At 37.7% G+C, this 19017-nt stretch overlaps 1 protein-coding gene across 1 annotated transcript; it reads right to left on the bottom strand.

Moving 5' to 3' along the window:
- Positions 1 to 17838: 17838 nt before the first annotated feature.
- Positions 17839 to 18786, bottom strand: LOC103740393 (olfactory receptor 145-like). The gene has a single exon (XM_008840972.2). The coding sequence runs from the start codon at positions 18775 to 18777 to the stop codon at positions 17839 to 17841; it is 939 nt and encodes a 312-aa protein (XP_008839194.1). The 5' UTR covers positions 18778 to 18786.
- Between the last annotated feature and the right edge of the window lie 231 nt (positions 18787 to 19017).

Raw genomic sequence — 19017 nt, 5'->3', positions numbered from 1 at the left:
ATGGAATAAGTTCCTAATTAGATATATCATCTTAGCAAATAAAAATTCCAAGGATTAGGAATGATTTGCCTCTCTTTGAGTTGCTGGCCTGACCCCCTTTAAAACCAAGATGACAGATTATTGCCATTACCCTTGGTTTCCATCTAGAACTTCATAATAAAGTGCTATTCCTGAAGACTACATTTAAGTGCCTTAAAATTGGAGAAATGAAGCAAGTACTGACCTGGAAGCTTCATCCATACTGGCTGGCTTTTATTAATGCTAGAGGATGCTCTGTACACTATTGGAGGAGAAAAGCAATCAGCAGTCTCATCCTGTTGTGAACCTTGTGTCTCCCAATTGGCTAGTTCCTCCAAGGGTCAGGGCCTGCCACAGGGTGTGGACTACTGAGGGGTGACTGGGAGCCATCTTGGCAAGGAAGACACAGGCAGCAAGCATGGTGTGGGGAAAACGCAGCTCAAGGACAGAATGGCCTGACTCTTATGGACCTGGCACAAGATCACTGGCTCTGAGGCTAAGGGAATGCTAGTGGTGACTATGGGCTTGGTGTGGACTGATATGGTGGGCTCTGAACCATGGCTTGAGGCTAAGCACTGGGCACTCATTCCTGTGTAAGTTAATGAATCCACATAAAGATATGTTATATGGTTTGTTTGATAGAGCAAGAGACCCAGAGGGAACTCGGGAGACAAAATTGGCATAGACTGACAGGATATGAGACTGAGAATGAGTTTTAGAAGAGTGTTGATGGCAGTGCTGATGTGGTTATAACAATGGATTACTAAAAAGAGGCTAGCCATGCAGAAGCGTGGGCTACAGCTATGTGGTAAATGTGGGCATATGTTGCAGGTATGTGAAGATTTGTTAAAGGTTACCCAAAGTCTAGAAAATCTTTTACCTGCTCTGAACCCAAACTGAGCACCCAGGAAGAGAGTGCAGCCACTTTTCACCTTAAAAGATGTGTTCCAGGTAGGGACAGATGAAAAGGCTGAACTGGAAGACCCAGCTGCAGAGCTGGAGAGAGAAAAAAGGCAGGACATTTTGACTTGTGTAAAGCCTAAGGACTCATAGGAAAAGACCTCAAGAATAGTATGAGTCTTTAATGGTTTTACTAAGCTCTTTGATGGGACAGGATCTTTGGAAAGTGAACGAGGCTTTGGACCAGCATATAAAATGTGTCTGTAAAATAAGAGAACACCCTGTAAGAGATATAAAAAAGACCAGAATGAAGAAGTGGTCCACTTGGGTTACTCAAAGACAAATGTGGCAAGACTTATGTCAAGCCCAAATTTCCAGAGAAAAAAATTGATAGAAAACCAAATTCGGTACTAAGGTGTTTCTGGAAGGTTTTAAAACCAGAAGAACAGTTTACAAAGGACATTCGAGGGATAACAACTATACAAGAGGTGGTTAAGAATGCCCAAGGATTAAATAAGATGCATTTCTCTTCTGATAAAGGCTGTACTAGGATTGGAAGCAGGTTTTACCACCAAGTTCTCCCCCAGCAACTTGATGTGGTCAATGGGAAGATGACAGATGTGGCTATAGTCAGGAGGCAGACCCAGAGCCTGTCTGACTCAGGGAACCAATAAGTGCAGTGGGGACAGGAGAAGCACCCTGCCCTGCCTCCTTAGCCCAGTGTAGGGTCAAGCAACTGGAGCCAACACCTCTAAGTGTATCAAGAATAAAAGAATCCGAAGGTATAACTAAAAATGGTAAAGAGCTAACCAAATTAATGCTTCAAACCCATGCTATGATACCCAACAAGGATCTATGGAGAAAACAGTTAATACGAATGGACAAAACCTTTCCATGCTGTGTGAGACTTGTCTATGATTCATTTAATATATGTTAACATTTCTTCAAGTGTTTTATAGATGTGAACCTATTTGAAAGATACCTGAAGAAGCAAAGGCCAGCTATAGCTGCAAGGTTCTTGGGAGTTTTATGTAGATTGGATAAGATGAGGACAGAGACTCACAAACTATACAACTGTTAAGAAAATCTATAGTACCAGGGGTGGGTTGCCCCCCTCGTGAGCTGCTCATCAGAGAGAGATCCTAGAGGTCCTCCAATCCACCAAGGCTATTGCCATTAATGTCAGTTGTACACTAGAAAGGTCAGTAAGGCCATGTTGCTGAAGATAGCATGCTGTGACCACGGGGAGAAAAAAAAAAAAGATGGAACTGAGACTAAGCCAAAAAACTCCATGCCACTAGATGGATGACGTTCATATTGCCAGAAGGCTCTATACAGATGGTTCGGTAAGAAAGGCTCCCCTATTAATTCTACTTAACAATGGACCCTGGATGCTGCACATAATGGACATGCCAAACAATTCTGGCAAGTGCAATAATGGCTTGACCAACAAAAGTACAACTGACAAATTTCTAATCGGATAAGGCCAGCTCCTAGGGGTGGAACACACATCTGGTGCTGTAGACCAGGCCAATGCCTTGTTTGAGAAAGGCTAGAGGCCCTAGTGGAGAAGCCATCATGAGTATACTGTTTAATGAATATAGTACACCTACTGGGATATATTCTAGGCATCTGTGGTCCAAATTCCCTCTGGATGTCCTGTGCAATCAGGTAAACCATATAATGTATTTTATGTGAGTTTTTTATGGTTTATTCCTGCAGGCAGGGAGGGGGTAAATTGGGGAACTTACACAAAGACACGCACTCTTGTGCTGCAGCTCAGGGCCCACAACCAGATGCTCCCGAGGCCCCACCCATAGACTCCATTAACTTTTGCCCTTGCATCTTGGGACAGCAATCTCATCCTGGGTTGATAAATGCCCCCTCTCGCATCCATGCAGATGAGGTGCTGGGGCCATTTCTCTCTCCACACCTGCCAACATGTGCCTTCCTCCTGGCTCACTGTTTCAGTCCCAAGATGGCTCCCAGCAGCCCCTTTGTTGTCCACACTCTGCATCAGGCCCCACCCATTGGAGGAACCAGCCAATCGGGAGACAGCATCTGTATTTACATTCATGTTTGTGTAAATGAATCTACTTCCCTCCATTTGTCTTTATAGTAGAAGAAACACCACTGAGATAGATCATTGGCCATGGCCTAAAGATGACTAATGGGGAGGCCCAAGAAACCACTATCTCACCATGATACAAGAGAGATCCCTCTACATCTGTCACCCCCTCCAAGTCTCAGGGACCTTAGAGGAAGACAGTAGGGAAGATTGTAAAAGCCGAGGAAAGGGGGTAGTGTCTCCCAATTAGCTAGTTCCCACAAGGGGCAGGGCCTGCCACAGAGCTTGGACTACTGAGGGGTGGCTGGGAGCCATCTTCACATGGAAGCCATGGGTAGCATACATGGCATGGGGAATGAGCAGCTGCACAGCAGCTCAAAGACTCTTATGAACCTGGGGTGAAACTGCTGGACCTGGAGGCATGAGCAAATGCTAGCGGTGACTATGGGCTGGGCGTGGTCTGATATGGCAGGCTCTGAGCCATGGTGCTGGGCCTAGGACAGAGTTTAAAACCCTAAGGAAAAACGGTTGCCACTTTCCTTATTCTTAAAAATGAACAATATGTTCCTAAGGTCAGTCTCTCATCTTTGATTTTCATGTAGCCCTGGTCAAGTCCAATCTAACATTTTCTAACACTGAAACCCAGGAATGGTTTTGGAGTCCTATCGAGCCTCAGTCCTTCCCTCTGGGCAATCTTACTCTCTTTCCTTTCTCTTCTCTCTCTCTCTCTCTCTCTCTTCCTCATACCCTCCCTCCTTCTCTCCTTCCCATTGAGTCCCCTCAAAATCCTAAGCACTGTCCAAGTTTGCTACTGGGCTAAACAGCTGCCAGTCTGACTTGAGAATCCTTATCCTCGGGGCTATGTTATTTTTGAAACCTCTGTCTATATGAATGGTGCAAATCCTGTACTTGGATTTTCTTGGTGTCTTGAGTAAATTCAGTTCCCAGTTTTTTAAACTCTCTTTCACTCTTCTATTGCCTCTGACCTCCAGAGTAGAGGCCCTTGCCATGTGACCCACCAGTGCATCCAATATTCACTAAGATAAGACTCCTTCAGATTTTCTTTTTCAGATTTGGGTCCTTAGACTTTGCCTTCCAGGTCTCTAGAGCTTTGGAACACCCGTTCCAGCCCCTAGATTTCATTTTTTTTAGGTTTCTTTTTTTTTTTTCTTTTTTTCCCAGCAGCAAAATGACCACCTATTTCCAGAGATAAAGACTTTTTGTCTTACCTTCTCTAAAATGAAGAGGAAGATTTTTGGCTAAAGACTGATCCCTGACTTGCTTTTGGCACAACCTCAAAGCATTAGGCTTAACTTAACTCACTCATACTTGCCAGTTTAATTCACTAATTCATTTATCAACTGAGGTCTGAACCCAAAATAAATTGAACAACAATATGCTTGACCTGAATTTGGAAATTTTGGCTTCCCAAATCTCATCATATTCAACCCAGATTCAGAATTTGGAACTCGACAACTTCATTAAAAACTAAATGGCAAGTAGTCTTTAGTACCCAAGCTTTTTCTATCCCTGGGTCCATCCCTCTTTTGTCCCCTTCCACCTTTGCTCTTCTCCTTCTGTCTGTTGTCCTTTAAAATATTATGTCTTTTTCTTTCCCTATTGTGAATGAACAGTGTTTGCAAAATTCTCACTCTCCCTTTCCTTTGGGCATATTCTGGCCCCTTCTCTCTGCAAATTCCCCAGTTAACCCCTGGAGTTTTCACTAACCTACTGCAGCTCTAGGATTTTTTTTCAGCTCTTCAAAGATGGCTCCATTGCCCCTTTTCAAACGTCTGCCCTGCCTCCAGGCAGGTGTGGCAGCCAGAAGAAAGGGGATTTTGTTTGCTTGTTTGTTTCTCCCCACTGTGGCACTTGGCTTTTCTCAGACTTTTATCCACAGTGTGTGGTCTGTTGTCCACTGCAGACATTTTCTCTGGGGCCACATTGGTATTTTCCTGTTTTATGCCAGTTGCAATTCTAAAGCCATAGCAAATGACTTTATAAATGGTGTGATGAAGCAGTGAGTTACCTTGATATATTTGAAAAGTAAGAGGTATCATGTACAGTATCAGGCTCTGTGGCTAGAAAGTAGAAAATAATTGTGTTATTTACTTTTCTGTTGTGGTAAAACATCATGATAAGGCAACTTGTAGAATGAGGAGATTATTTGGGCTAAAGGTTCCAGAGAGAAAAGAATTCATCATAGAGGGGGAATCATGGCAGGAGACAGCCAGAGCAGAAAGCTGAGAATGTACATCTCTAAGTTCATCCAGGAAGCACAGAGAAGTTGAAAAACTGGAAGTGGGCAAGGTTGTAAAGTCTCAGAACCTGCCCCCCATGGTTCTTCTTCCAACAAGGCTCTGCCTCCTAAACCTCCACAAATAGTACCAACTGGGGAAAAATATTGAAATACTTGGAGCCTATGTGGAACACTTCTCATTCAAACCACACAATAATGCATTAATAACTGGGAACATTTAATAAATAGGAATACATTCCACAGTATGCTCTTGGATCAACCTGGAAGTCATTGATGAAATTAAAATGAAAATTTAAAATGTTGAGAAAGATAAGGGGAAAATGCTACCCACCAAAACTTCAGAAAATAGTAAACCTATGTGAAAAGGAATGTTCCTAGCAATGAAAACATTCTTGTACCAAAAATTTAAAACTAAAAATTATACAATGAAGAATCACCAAAAAAATCAAGCAGACTAAGGCCACAAAAAGAACAGTCAAGAAATCTAAAGATTTTAGGAAATAAATAATGATTAGGTAATAAATAGCAAAGTTCAAGATAATTAACTATGTTTCTAAAATATTAAAATCACCAAAGTCTTATTAAGACTGAGAAAGAGAACATTCAGATAATTAAAATCATAAATGAAAGAAAAGATATCACAATGAATAACACAGAAATACAAAATTCAAAGGTCAAAAGTTGACCAATTATAAATCAACACATGTAAAACCCTAAAGGAAATGTGTAAATTCATGGGTACATGAAGTATATCATTGCTGAATCATGACAGAAAAGAGAAAGCTAAATAAGCAGTAATAAATAAGGATAACGAATCAGTAGCATTATTTCACAACAACAAATCTCAGTGATGTGGACAGATAAAAGGTTCTGGAGGACTCATGTTGGGATTCGTAGATTCTTGTGTACTTGTGTCCCAAAAAGTAGAATTGCATTAAGAATACATGGACAGTGGAAGAAGTTGGGAGAATTTATTAAGTAAAATACCACTTTCAATATAAAAATTAAGTCAGATTTTGGTAAAATATCAGAGTATCATTGTACATAGGATAGAAACTTTTATAAACTAATACTTCTGGGTAATTCAAATAGTTTGTACTTTTTCTGCCCTTTTCTGACACGTTGACATTTATAGGGAGAGTTCCAGTTTTGTCTCTACTAACAGACTTTTTCATATGTTGACTTTGACCACATCGTCTGCCCTATTCTTTTGAGTCAAGCTACCCCGTGCCTAATGCTGTGGTCCTAGAACAGTTTTAGGGGAGAGCTGATGATGGATGATGATCAGTCTCCATAACTTCTATCATATTTATGAGAGGCATCATCTCAGTCAAAGTGGAGTCACAAAACTCTCTCCAAATTCTATCTGTTGGAGAGGGGATTTGGATGTCCTATGGCAAAACTGGTTGAGATATTTGAAACACATTTAGTTTGAAATCACTATACAGTTTTTACAATGAGGTAATAAATTGCAGATAAATGAATAGAAAATGAAAAAATAAAGAAGTTGCATTGAAAATTTAAAATTTGAATCTAGAGTAGTGGATCTCAGAGAAATGGGGAGCGTAACAACACAGGAGCCTGGAAAACTATGCAAAGGGGAAATCTGGGGGCAAGAGATACAAAGATATTATAGTTTAATTGGAGAAACAAGTTGGGTAGGGTGGCAATAGTTAAATAATGCATATTGTGTATCTCATGATATTGTATATTTCTGAACAGCTAGACTATAGAGTTGAATATTCTTTCCAAAAAGAAGTCATAAACATTTAAATAATTGGTATAGCTTGTTCTGATTTGATCATTTCACAATGTGTAAAGGCATTGAATCCTCATACTACACCCAATTAATATTCCCCAAAGATAGAATACATTAAAATGATTATGAGATTCTTATCATTAAACTAAAGTCCTGGCAAAAGAAATATAATAAAGAAAACCAGACCTAAATTAAAGTCAGAACTACCGATATGTTTATAAATATTGCTTGTTTTATATTACAGTAATTAACACAGGTTCTTTTTGTTTTTGCTTATTTTAAAAAGTTTTAAGACTTTCAACTTTCTAATAGTTTGGAGATATATGTGGTTTTACCATGCTCACATGATACTTACTGAAGAAACTCAGAATATAAAGACTTTATTTTAGAGAATAGCTTTTGAGATATTTGTGTGTGTGTGTGTGTGTGTTTGTGTGTGTATGTGTTTTGTTAATTTATTTTCTGAGAAGGATATACCTCCCTTGGCTCAGAAGAAGTACCAGCAAACATCAGACCATTATGTATATTTTAATATTTATATTAACATATAAAATGAGTAAAATGTTATTTCCATTGTCTTTGCAGAATATAAGCATCTTTTGTATTAAGTTAAAGAAAGGTGGTTAGCATTAATGTAGATAAATAATAATATATAAAATCAATCAAATAAAAATTTGTTTCTTTAAAAATTGAATTATATATGGGGCTAGAGAGATGGCTCAGTGGTTAAGATCACTGACAGCTCTTGCAGAGGACCTGGGTTTGATTACCAGCACCCACATGGCAGCTACAAACCATCCTTAACTCCAGTTCCATAGGAATCTAAAGCTCTCTTCTGACTTCCCTGGCATGGCATTGCAGGGCACGGGTGCACTCACATACATGCAGGCAACCCACTCTAACACATAACATAATAATAATAAAATATTAAAAAAGAATTATATAGAAGAATGATTAAACAAGCTGTGAAAAAAGAATAGATTGATCAAAGATACAAATTCATAAAATTACAAGTGAAAAAGGAGAGAACACTACAAATACTAATACAACTGAAAGAACCACTAAGGGATATTTCAAGAGTATATATGAAAAAAACTGGAAAATCTGTAAGAAATGGATAAACACCCAGACGTATATGACTTACAAAAATCAAAGATCAAAACTGTCTTAAAATGTTCTATAAAAATTAATATTATTAAAGCAATATTAATGTATTTGAGTAAAACAGAAAGAAAAACAAAAAAAGCCCAAGATTAGACAGATTTACTGCTGAATTTTACCACTATTTGTTGTTGTTGTGTTTGTTGTTTTTGAGACAGTGTCTCACTATGTAGTAAGAACTCCTTCTGTAGACCAGGGTGGTCCTGAACCTGCAGAGATCTGCTTGCCACTGTCTCCTGAATGCTGGGATTGAAATCATATACCACCACATCTGGACTTCATTCTGTCTATTTTTTGGTGAATAAATATTTCCATAAAAAGGAAAAGAATTAGAACTACCAAATTCCTTCTAGACAAGCACCATTATCTCGACATAAAAAAAGGATAAATTGTAAGAGACAGCTGTCAGGAGGACTGGGGTGAGTTGAATTGGTCTGTCCTCGACTGGCAAGCTATGAACAGATGCTTTCTTCCCAAGCTTGGTTGCACCTGCTTGCCTAGGATCACCACAAATTTGACAGTTGAAGCTCTGCAAGACAGGAGGGGCAGGGAAGTTCAGCCACACCTTCCAGACAGTACCAGTTGGTCATAGTTGCCTAAGGGTGAGGGACAAAGTGTGTACAAGGAGAAGAAGCCATAGAGACTCTCTCTCTCTCTCTCTCTCTCTCTCTCTCTCTCTCTCCATTTTGTATGGCCTGGATGGAAACTTTCCAGTGTGGCCTTAGAAGGGGAGCATGCACACTCCTGTAAGTAACCCTTCACCCACTGCTCTGTAAGTAAGTTCAATAAACTCATTGTTTTTCCAAACTGCAGTTTGGAGGAATCATACTTTGTTTTGTCATAGGGACCAAGGGAGGAGGGGACTGGACCTCCCAGAAGGCATTTTAGCAAAAGAGTGAAATGGTGTCTTGCGGGATTTATGGGAACTTTGTACTAAAGAAACCAAAGCAGCAGTGGATGCATGCACAAGATATGCACAAGATAAACAATTCAGCATGGAAGGGGAGGAGCTCATGTGTCCCCACCTCTAGCTGAAGAACTATTGACATTCAATTGATACTGTGAAGGGAGAATTAGTTTTCTTTAATGGGATGACCACTGGTGGCTCAATCACAATCAAGTGGATGCCTATATGAGCAACACAAGTTAGACTCTTTGGATTATAAAATAGTATAATAATAATAATATAATAATGATGATGATGATGATGATAATGCAGAATAAAAATGAGGATAGGAAGTTAAGAGGATTAGACGCTATGGGGTAGATCTAGGAAGAGTTACTGGAAGGAGTGCAGATGGAATATGAGCAAAATTCATTATATGTATGTATGAAATTCTCAAATAATAAATACTAATATTAAAGTGAGCTATTTGCCAACTTATCTCATGAACATAGTAGATGCAAAAATTCTCAATAACTCAGGAGAGTCGGGGGGTAGTGTTATTACTGGAGCCCTTTGATATCTCCGACAACTGGAATGCAAGACTCTATTGCTGAAAACAGGATGTACTTTGGACACAGGACTTGGAGCAATGGAGTGGGAACTGAACTGGAAGTCTTCTCACTGAAGATTAGCTCTCATAGCTCTAGGGGATAATATACAATGGTCCAACCCAGTCCTAAAGCCGAATAACCATAATGATTATCACAGTAAACTACCACCATTGGTGTGGTAGTGGAACTGTCATCTGGGGGTAATCAATACTTATATAATTAGACTTTAAATCCTTTCAAAGGGAGTGAACTCAATGGTGGCATGTAATTAAAGCCAAACACACATTTCTACAGAGGTCGTAGATCCTGAAGGAAACACTATCTTTTTCATATCTCCAGGCAAATGAAATTTATTACCATATGCTAAATATATGCTCTTATATGTACAAACATGTATACCATACACCATTAATCAAAGAAGCTTTTTTTGCAACAAAAGGATGCTATTGCAGAGTTCCATCACTTATCACACACAGAATATACACATCTGAGAGTTGCCCAGTCCTAGATGACATATCTGCAATAGAACCTCTACACCTAAGGCACATGAAACAGCAGAACTGGGTGTAGAGAAAATACTAGTGCACCCCTCAACTCTCACCAGTGAAACTTCCTTATACAAAGAGTACAATGCACACCAAAGGCCACAAATGACCAAGTTTTAGAGAACAAAAGATTGCAAAGTTTGTGTCCTTGGATACAGCTCCTATATTAAACCTCACCCACCTAGGGCTCAGGCACCATTGGGGAAGAGGAGGCAGGAAGATTTTAATGTTCAAAGTTGGTCCATGAACTTAGGCCACTGGAAGCTTGCTTATGTGAAGTTGTGGCAATTGTTGCGTGGAGCAAAAGACCCATGCCAACTCAATCAGACAAGGGTCCTGGGTGGGGGGAGGGAAATCGGTGGCAGGACAGTCCCAGCCTGTGAGACTAATTGCTGCTAGGTTTGGAGAGTAGATTTTCCATAAGATCTCTAGATAGGCTGACTAGACTCCAGTGGATGAACGTTCACTGATGGACATTTGGGTACAAATGCTTACCAGTGGGGCTTAACATGTATGATGTAATACATGAGGTCCACTGGGGCAGTGCGTGGGGGTAATATGGTTGAGGAAGGGGATCCAAATATGATTAAGAACTATTGTCTGAAATGTACAAAACCTCAACAAAAATATTTTTTTTTAATTCTCAAAAAGTCTTACAAAGCAAACTTTAGAATACCATAAACCAACTTGAGGTATTTTCCTTCCACAAACACAAGGTTGACTCAATATAGTAAAATATTAATATTAAGAGAGTATGTAAGCAGATATTTTTAATTTTCAGAGATTTCATATGCAAGTGCTTTATCTAGATTATTTCTGGCACTCCTCTCCTATAGCCCCCTACCTCCTCCCATGCCCCCAATGCCTTCTAATTGGAATTGGTGTGTGTGTGTGTGTGTGTGTGTGTGTGTGTGTGTTCATAATGTATCATAGGAATTCAGAGAAACAGGAAGAGATAAATGGGTTTGTGAAAGATTAGAGGTTGGACAATAACTTAAAACTGTACAGAACCCGCAATCATGCATACTTCTGACTTCTTCAGTCTCTTAGCAGAAGGCACCTGGTTAGGATCATTGAAACACTGACTCTGATCATCAATAGCAACTTGTTCTGAGAGAAAAGTTCAATTAATTAAATTAAATCTCAGTAAGTAACTTTCTTTTCTGCCTTTTCATAAGAGAGCCATTTTTGTTGCTATTATACTAATAAATTAAAGTCTTCCTCATTAAGGTAGAAAAGCTGCTTCCTAATACACTGGTCAAAGTGAGTTACAAGGCTTCCAGTTAGTCAGTTGTGACTTCAGCACAATTTTATTTTCTCATATATTTTCTGTGCAGGCATTAAAACAACATACTACAATAGAAAATTCTTTTTAAAAAATGACAAATCTAGGAAGTGATTATAAAATCCAAAACTTAAGTTCATCCTTTAGAAAAAGATCCAAGTACACGAGACAAGATTAGTGTGACTTAGATCAAATAAATTACTTTTTCAAATTGAACTTTATTAATTTTTACAAAGTTCACATTCCCTCCATCGTGTACCCTTTGTTAACTTCACCAGGTTGCAATAAATAATGCCTTATCTAATATTCTCATTAATTCCTTGGATTAAACACCAAGGTTTATGTTAACAATAATAAAATTTATTTTCTTATTAAGGCAAAAATATATAGAAGGGTTGGATGATAGAGAGGAAGGAGATAAGACATGACTGGAGAGACATTAGTGAATACATTTTATACATTTATGAAATTGTCAGACTTAATAATTAAAAAATAGTTGCCGCCATTTTTCTACAGAGATTGAAATTCTGAGATGTGTGTTCTTTAACACTGCATTATTTTTCCATATTTTTATTTTTAATGTTTTTATTGAGTTTTTGTGCATTTCAGGCAATAAATCTTAAGTTGATTTAGACCCCACCACCTCTGCATGCCCCATAGCCTCTCTCCATAAGATTCCATATATGCTGTCATATATGTTAAAGTGTATCTTGTTATGCTTTTATTTCCAGATGTTGCTTGTTGCAATTTCATCCACAGGTTTCTAATAAGGCTATCTAGAGTCACCCCTTAAAGAAAATCTATTCCCGCTTATTCATCAGTAATTAGATAGGAAATAAAAAGGACTGTATTCTTATATTACGAACATAAATGAGTTGTACAAACACCAAAAATACTTTACATTTAGGGAACTAAGGTATACTTTAGAGGTGTAGGTCTTTTGTAGTAAGAATACAACCAAGATATCAAAGTCAGCATTTCAGAAAGAAGTAAGGAAAGTAGGAAGGAACAAAGGAAGGGAGGGAGGAAGGAAAGAAGGAAGGAAGGGATGTAGGGAGGGAGGGAGATTTAGTTTGTGGAAATTATGTGACTCATCACTACTTAGTGTATAACACTGATTCCTTTACAAAGACAGATTTAATTAGTGAAAATTTCATGACTCATCAGATTTATTTAATGAAAATTTGATGGCTCATCAATACTTATCTGAGGACACTGATTTCTTTCCCAGTAAATATTCTTTTAAAACATTCACTACAGGTATATCTATTAAATAATGTATTTCACAGAGTACCACACCATATAAATCCACAGTGAATTTATAAATCAGGTTATAGAACTTCAATTTGCAGAACAATATTATTTCCTGAACTGCTTCCAAGTACTTACATTGGTTTACATCTGACCATCACAAGAGTAATATTATTGGATGACATCAGGTTAAGGTTGTTTACATTATGAAATAGAATCTTACATAATAAATTCTTTAAGCTGCATGGTAGTCACAATGCACAAATCTACTATAGATTGACAAAGAAAAATGGAGAGAGATTCATAGCACATTAATGCAATCTCAGCATGAAAAAATGCACGAAAGAAAATATCAAATTGCTAATTAGGATTTGGTATATAAATAAAATATCTTGAGAAACATATATGGAAACACATTATGAATAAACACTTAAGAAGTATATGACAAAGAAAGCCCCTAGCAATAAATACATTGTTATTCAAGAAAAAAGAGGTTGACATTATGTATTCAATAAAAAAACAGTAAAAGGTCAGTGGTAGTCTAATAAAATAAATATAACATTGGAATGTAAAGTTTGGAAAAAGAATATAAAATTCTAATGAAATAATATTAGTTTCCAAAATGATAACAGCAAAATTTTTCTAGACTAATATTCCATAAAGAACACCAAATAAATCATCATTAAATATAGAAGGTTATATACTAAATAATACAGAAATGTAAAGGATAAAAGATGCAATTTTGACCAATTTTAAGTCAACAAATTTGGTAGCCTGTAGTAAGTAGGTAAATTCTATAGTATATATAGCCTACCAGCAATAAGTCATGAAGAAAAAGAGAATCCAATCAAAGCACTAATAAAATGGACCTTGAATCAGCAACAAAAGTCTGCTAATAATAAAGAAAAAAAAATCATAGGGTTGTAAGCAGATATTGGGTCTGGTGGGCTCCAGATGGGATTTCCAGGCTGTTGAGTCCTACAGCAAAGAATTGGACCAGGAACACCTGGAAAGTGTCAGAAGCAGACAGAATTTATTTGGAAAGAACACAGTGTCTCCATGAGTTGCATAAGGAGGCTTCTTTGATGAGTAGTGAGAGCCACACTTATCTGTGAGTCTAAGAATAAGTATTTAGAGTATAATTAGAAATTATATTGGTTTAGCAAAGAGGCAATAGTAGGTTCTCTGGGGCCTATGATCTCTTTTACAAATGGTATTTATCAAGTTAATAATATCAGACATGAATTCCACAATTGGTCATAATGCAGAGAAGTGACTATAGGTATTCAGTCCAAATTGGTACAACTATAGTGCAACCCCTAAGGCTCATATAGAACATTGCAGAAGATTGGGCAAAAAGACTATGAACCAGAGAACCAAGATACCTACTGCAGGATAATGTCTTCCAGGAAAGGAACATGAACAGCATCCATGAATTCTCAGCGATATGGTTGCCTAAATAAGCTGTACATAATGGAAAACCATACCAACACTGATATTGCACAGTTCACAAAGTCCCACCTCTACAAGAAGAACTACAGGCACTCCTGAGAGAGGGAGAAGCAATACTCTCCAGGGAGTTCTTCAAGTCCTGCCTAAGAGGAATATAGTACCTGCCTAAAGGAACAAACTTCTCTCCTTGGTCTATCAATTGGATAAATGTATGTGGATGCAAGCAATAGGAATTGGCAAAGAATCCACTGAACTCCTTCTCACTCAAGAGGGTGGAGGCCCAGCCAGCCCTGTACACTGAGTGAGATTTCAGTGTTTAAGTATACATTTTATGTAAAGCACAACAGAGGAATTGCTTCCCCTTCATTTTATATTCAACTAAATTAACAACAAAACAGACCAGTTCTGGAGACAGAAAAGATATATGCAAGACATTTGAAACAAAACTGTATCAGTTCTCTTGTTGGATACTATTTCAACATAGTCAATATTCAGAGTAATTTTAACAAGACCTCAGAAGTTTTCCTGTGTATTTGATAAAGAACATGAGAATTATCATGTTTATCTTTTGTTTTGCTTATTTAGATGATGATTTATCAGACATTGCTAAAGTTCCTAGCACTTCAATGTTAAAAATACTACAATATCGCATTCTGATATACATGGAAGCCTCACTGGTGAAAGTTGAGGGGTGCATTAGCCCTAACTCTACCCCATATTCTTCTATGTTACATGAGCCTTGTTTTTAGAGATTGGACTGATCTGTCTAAGTTTTAGAGAATTTAGACAGAAATAGGTAGCAGTTTACCACTATATAGAGAACTATTTGAAGCTTATTGCTGCTGGGTGAGGGAAAGTATGATTTACATACATCCACTGGATGGGCTGACTAGACTCCAGTGGACACATTTACACTGAAAAACATTTGACTACAAACACCTGAATGAATAGAACTAAGCATGTATTGCAGAGTACATAGAGTTTCATGGGTTGTGGTGGGGTGGATGGTGTGGGTGGCTGGGTGTGAATAGGAAATATTGTATGAAATTTTAAAAGCTCAATAAAATAAATAATAAATAAATAAGAAACAAAAATACTAAAATAGAATGATTTTCCCTATGTTGTGCACAGTAACATGACTGATCAAATATGTAATTGACTATATGGATCAATACATAATTCTTCATCTTATAATCAACAAATACTTCCTGCAGACCTCAGAGACTGATGGTGAAAAGACGATATCTTCACTGAATGTGCTTACACAGGGGAGAAACAGGGCCCCAGAATATGCAACTGCTGTTACACACAAATTTCATAGAAACATAGAATTATCTGTGTGTTTATGAGTCTTGTGTTTGTAGTGTAGCATAGGAATTCAGAACGACCAGAGTGTAGGAATAGGTTCACAAAGATTAGGAGTTAAAGATATAAAATACAGTGAAACTTCTGACTTCGTCTTTCCATCACAGTGCAATTATTCAGGTCGGTGTAATGCAAACTCAGCAGCAGACTGGTCAAGGAGAATTCCATCTATCAAATTTGGAGTTTCATAATGGAAATTTCTTTACCACCTTTATAAGGGACAACGATTTTTTGATGTAAGCTGAAAAGTCAATACTTTTTTCAAAAAAAGTCATAGCATCCGTGTCCCAATAGACTGGTGGAGGTGAATTCCATTCCTTCCCGGAATGTCACTCAGTTGTGACAATTTGAATGCAATTACATTTTCTCTCATATTTTTCAGAATATATAGCAAAAAACAATCTTATTTATTTTTGGTCTTTTTGAGACAGGGTCTCCCTATAGCCCCAGCTGTCCTGGAACTCACTATGTAGACCAAGCTGGCCTTGAACTCACAGAGATCTGCCTGCCTCTGCCTCCCGAGTGCTGGAATTAAAGGTGTGAGCCATCACACCCAACAACAAAGGCTATAAAATAAATGATAAAATAAGGCTTGGGTGCCTCCTTCTGAAATAAATAAGATGAATGGCTAAGGTTGAGTAATAAATCAATTCAGTTTCATCCTTTCAAACTCATTCCTCTGAACTGACACTTTAAAACTGATTTTTTAAAAACAATATTAATTATAGCAGTTACTTTGATCATTACTGTGTGAGAGAGATTAGGCTATACCAACTGTCTCTGGACAGGCTAACTAGACTCCAGTGGATGAATTTGCACTGCATTATATTGGGGTACAAATGCTTGACTGGATAGGACTTAACATGTATAGTGGGATATGTGAGGTCTGGTGGAGGGCGAGGTGAAGGGACATGGATGGGGGGAGGGGGTCTGAAATTGGTTAAGAGCTGTTGTATGAAATGTACAAAAGCTCAATAATTTTTTTTTAGAAAACATAGTCTTATCTTAAAATGAAGCAGACATTCTTTGATTTCTGAAAGTATGCAAACGACAGATTGATAACCCAGTAAAACCAAATCTTGGTAACTGAATATTGATGAAATTTGTCTGGGGTGGACACATTTCTTTAATGCTTATAAGGCATACCAAACATTACAGATATTATTTTGTTTTTTGATATATTTTATTCAATAAGGCAAATAAAATCTATTGCACATAAAAGAAAAATAATAAGCCAAACATAATCGTTCATTCCTTTAATCCCATTGGAAGGCAGATGCCAGTGGAGCTCTGTGAGTTTGAAGCCAGCCTGGTCTATACAAATGAGTTCTATCTCAGCAGGGTCACATGGAGATCCTGACTCAAAAGAAAAAAAGAAAAAAAATCTTACCTCGAGTTCAAGAATTCTGTACAAGTTCACTGAATTACAAATAAATCCTGCTGCTACTGGAACCGCTGAATGGAGAACAAGTAGTCACTTCAAACCATAAATCAAAGTCTTAGTTCTACCTCATATCAAACCCAAGCAAAATGCAGCTTAACTTTATTGTACATACCTAAATATTCAAGGGGATGAGAAGCAATGAAAAACTGTATATTACTATAATTGTATCAGAAAATAATAATATGATGTAATATCTGATGAAAAAATTTGAGCATGGTCATGCTTTGCCTATTTTCTCTTCCTATAAAAAATTCATCAAGCCTGTTAAACTAATATCATCATGATTGATACATTGGAACACATCTGTGCAAACAGTTGGAAGAAATTAATTAAAACTCTATGTATAAAAAATTTATGATCAAATTTTTATTTAATCTTCATTGATCATTCTACACACAGACACATTTCTTAACATTTTTAATGATGCTTGGAGAAAAATGTACAATGTATTTTGGTTATATTCTCTGTTTTCTCAGCACTTCACAGATCTACCTCTACTTCCCTACAAACCCAACATTGTGTTCTTGGTACTCGAGGATAGAAAGAGAAGGAATACATAGAGAAGGTCTGACTGAGATTTCATTTCAAAAGAAAACAAAGAACTGCCCATGCCAATGGTATGCTAGCAAGCAATGACTACAGTAATCTAGAAAATCATTCATTATTTTTAGCATCATATTCATAATAACAATGATACAAAGAAGTAACTACTCACTAGATCGGTGGGGGCTGAAGGAGAAATAACTCTGAAGAAATAACTATAAATATTGAACAAACAGTGCGACGAAAAAGTAAAATAAATAAAAGTAAAATAAAACGTTTCTTTGCTGCAATTACACAGAAACTTCTCTCTTGCCCAGGGTTTTTCTCAGGGCTACTTTAACATCTTTGTTCCTTAAGCTGTAAATTAAGGGGTTCAACATGGGAACCACAATGGTATAAAAAATAGAAGAAATTTTTCCCTCATCCATTGACCCAGCTGAGGAGGGTTTGAGGTACATAAAAGAACATGATCCAAAGAACAGAGAAACGGCTATTATGTGGGAACTGCAGGTGCTGAAGGCTTTGGACCTGCCCTCAGTGGACCTTATTTGAAGGATGCTTGAGAGGATGAAACCATAAGAGATAAAGATGATGACAGTGGGAGCAATGATGTCTTTTCCTGCGACAATGAAAATCTCTGTCTCGTTGACATAGGTGCTGGTGCAGGACAGCTGCATCAAAGGGAGGAGATCACAGAAATAGTGGTTAATAGTGTTTTTATCACAGAAGGTCAGTCTGAGGATGCATCCAGTGTGGATCATGGCATCGCAAAACCCCGTCAAATATGAACCAAGCATAAGATAGCAGCACACCTTGATGGACATGGCATTGTTATACAAAAGTGGGTTGCATATGGCCACGTAGCGATCATAGGCCATAGACGTAAGGACATACCATTCAGAAATGACAAACAAACAGAAGAAATACAGCTGGGTCATGCATCCTGTATATGAGATGAAGTTCTTCTTCATTACAAAGTTCATTAGCATTTTAGGTGTAACCACAGAGGAATAGCAGAGGTCTATGCAGGACAAGTTAAAGAGGAAAAAGTACATGGGGGTGTGCAGGTGAGAATTCAGCGTAATTAAAATGATCAAAGCCACGTTGCCCAATACAATGGCCAAATACATTGCTAAAAAGAGAAAGAACAGTGGTATTTGGAGTTCAGGCTGATCAGTTAGGCCCAGGAGGATGAATTCAGTTACCAAAGAGTTATTTTCAAGAGCCATTCTTAGAGAATCTATAGAGAGGAAATAAAGATAAAATTGTGAGACAACACAGAATTCCAAACACTGTCTTTTCCCAGAAATGATCCTGTTAGGAAGCCCAATAAATTCTATATCTCTAATCCAGGCTTGGGTTCAATCATTATTTTAGACTATTGTCATTGCTGCGAAATTTCACCTAAATCTCAGGAATAGTATAAAACTAAAAGAAAATAGCATGTTTCAATCCCTTGACTTCACATC

This window comes from Nannospalax galili, unplaced genomic scaffold (assembly GCF_000622305.1).
Source record: "Nannospalax galili isolate Female #2095 unplaced genomic scaffold, S.galili_v1.0 scaffold881, whole genome shotgun sequence".
Taxonomy (NCBI): domain Eukaryota; kingdom Metazoa; phylum Chordata; class Mammalia; order Rodentia; family Spalacidae; genus Nannospalax; species Nannospalax galili.
Note: the sequence above shows the minus strand (reverse complement) of the source record. Positions and strands in the feature narration are given on the sequence as shown.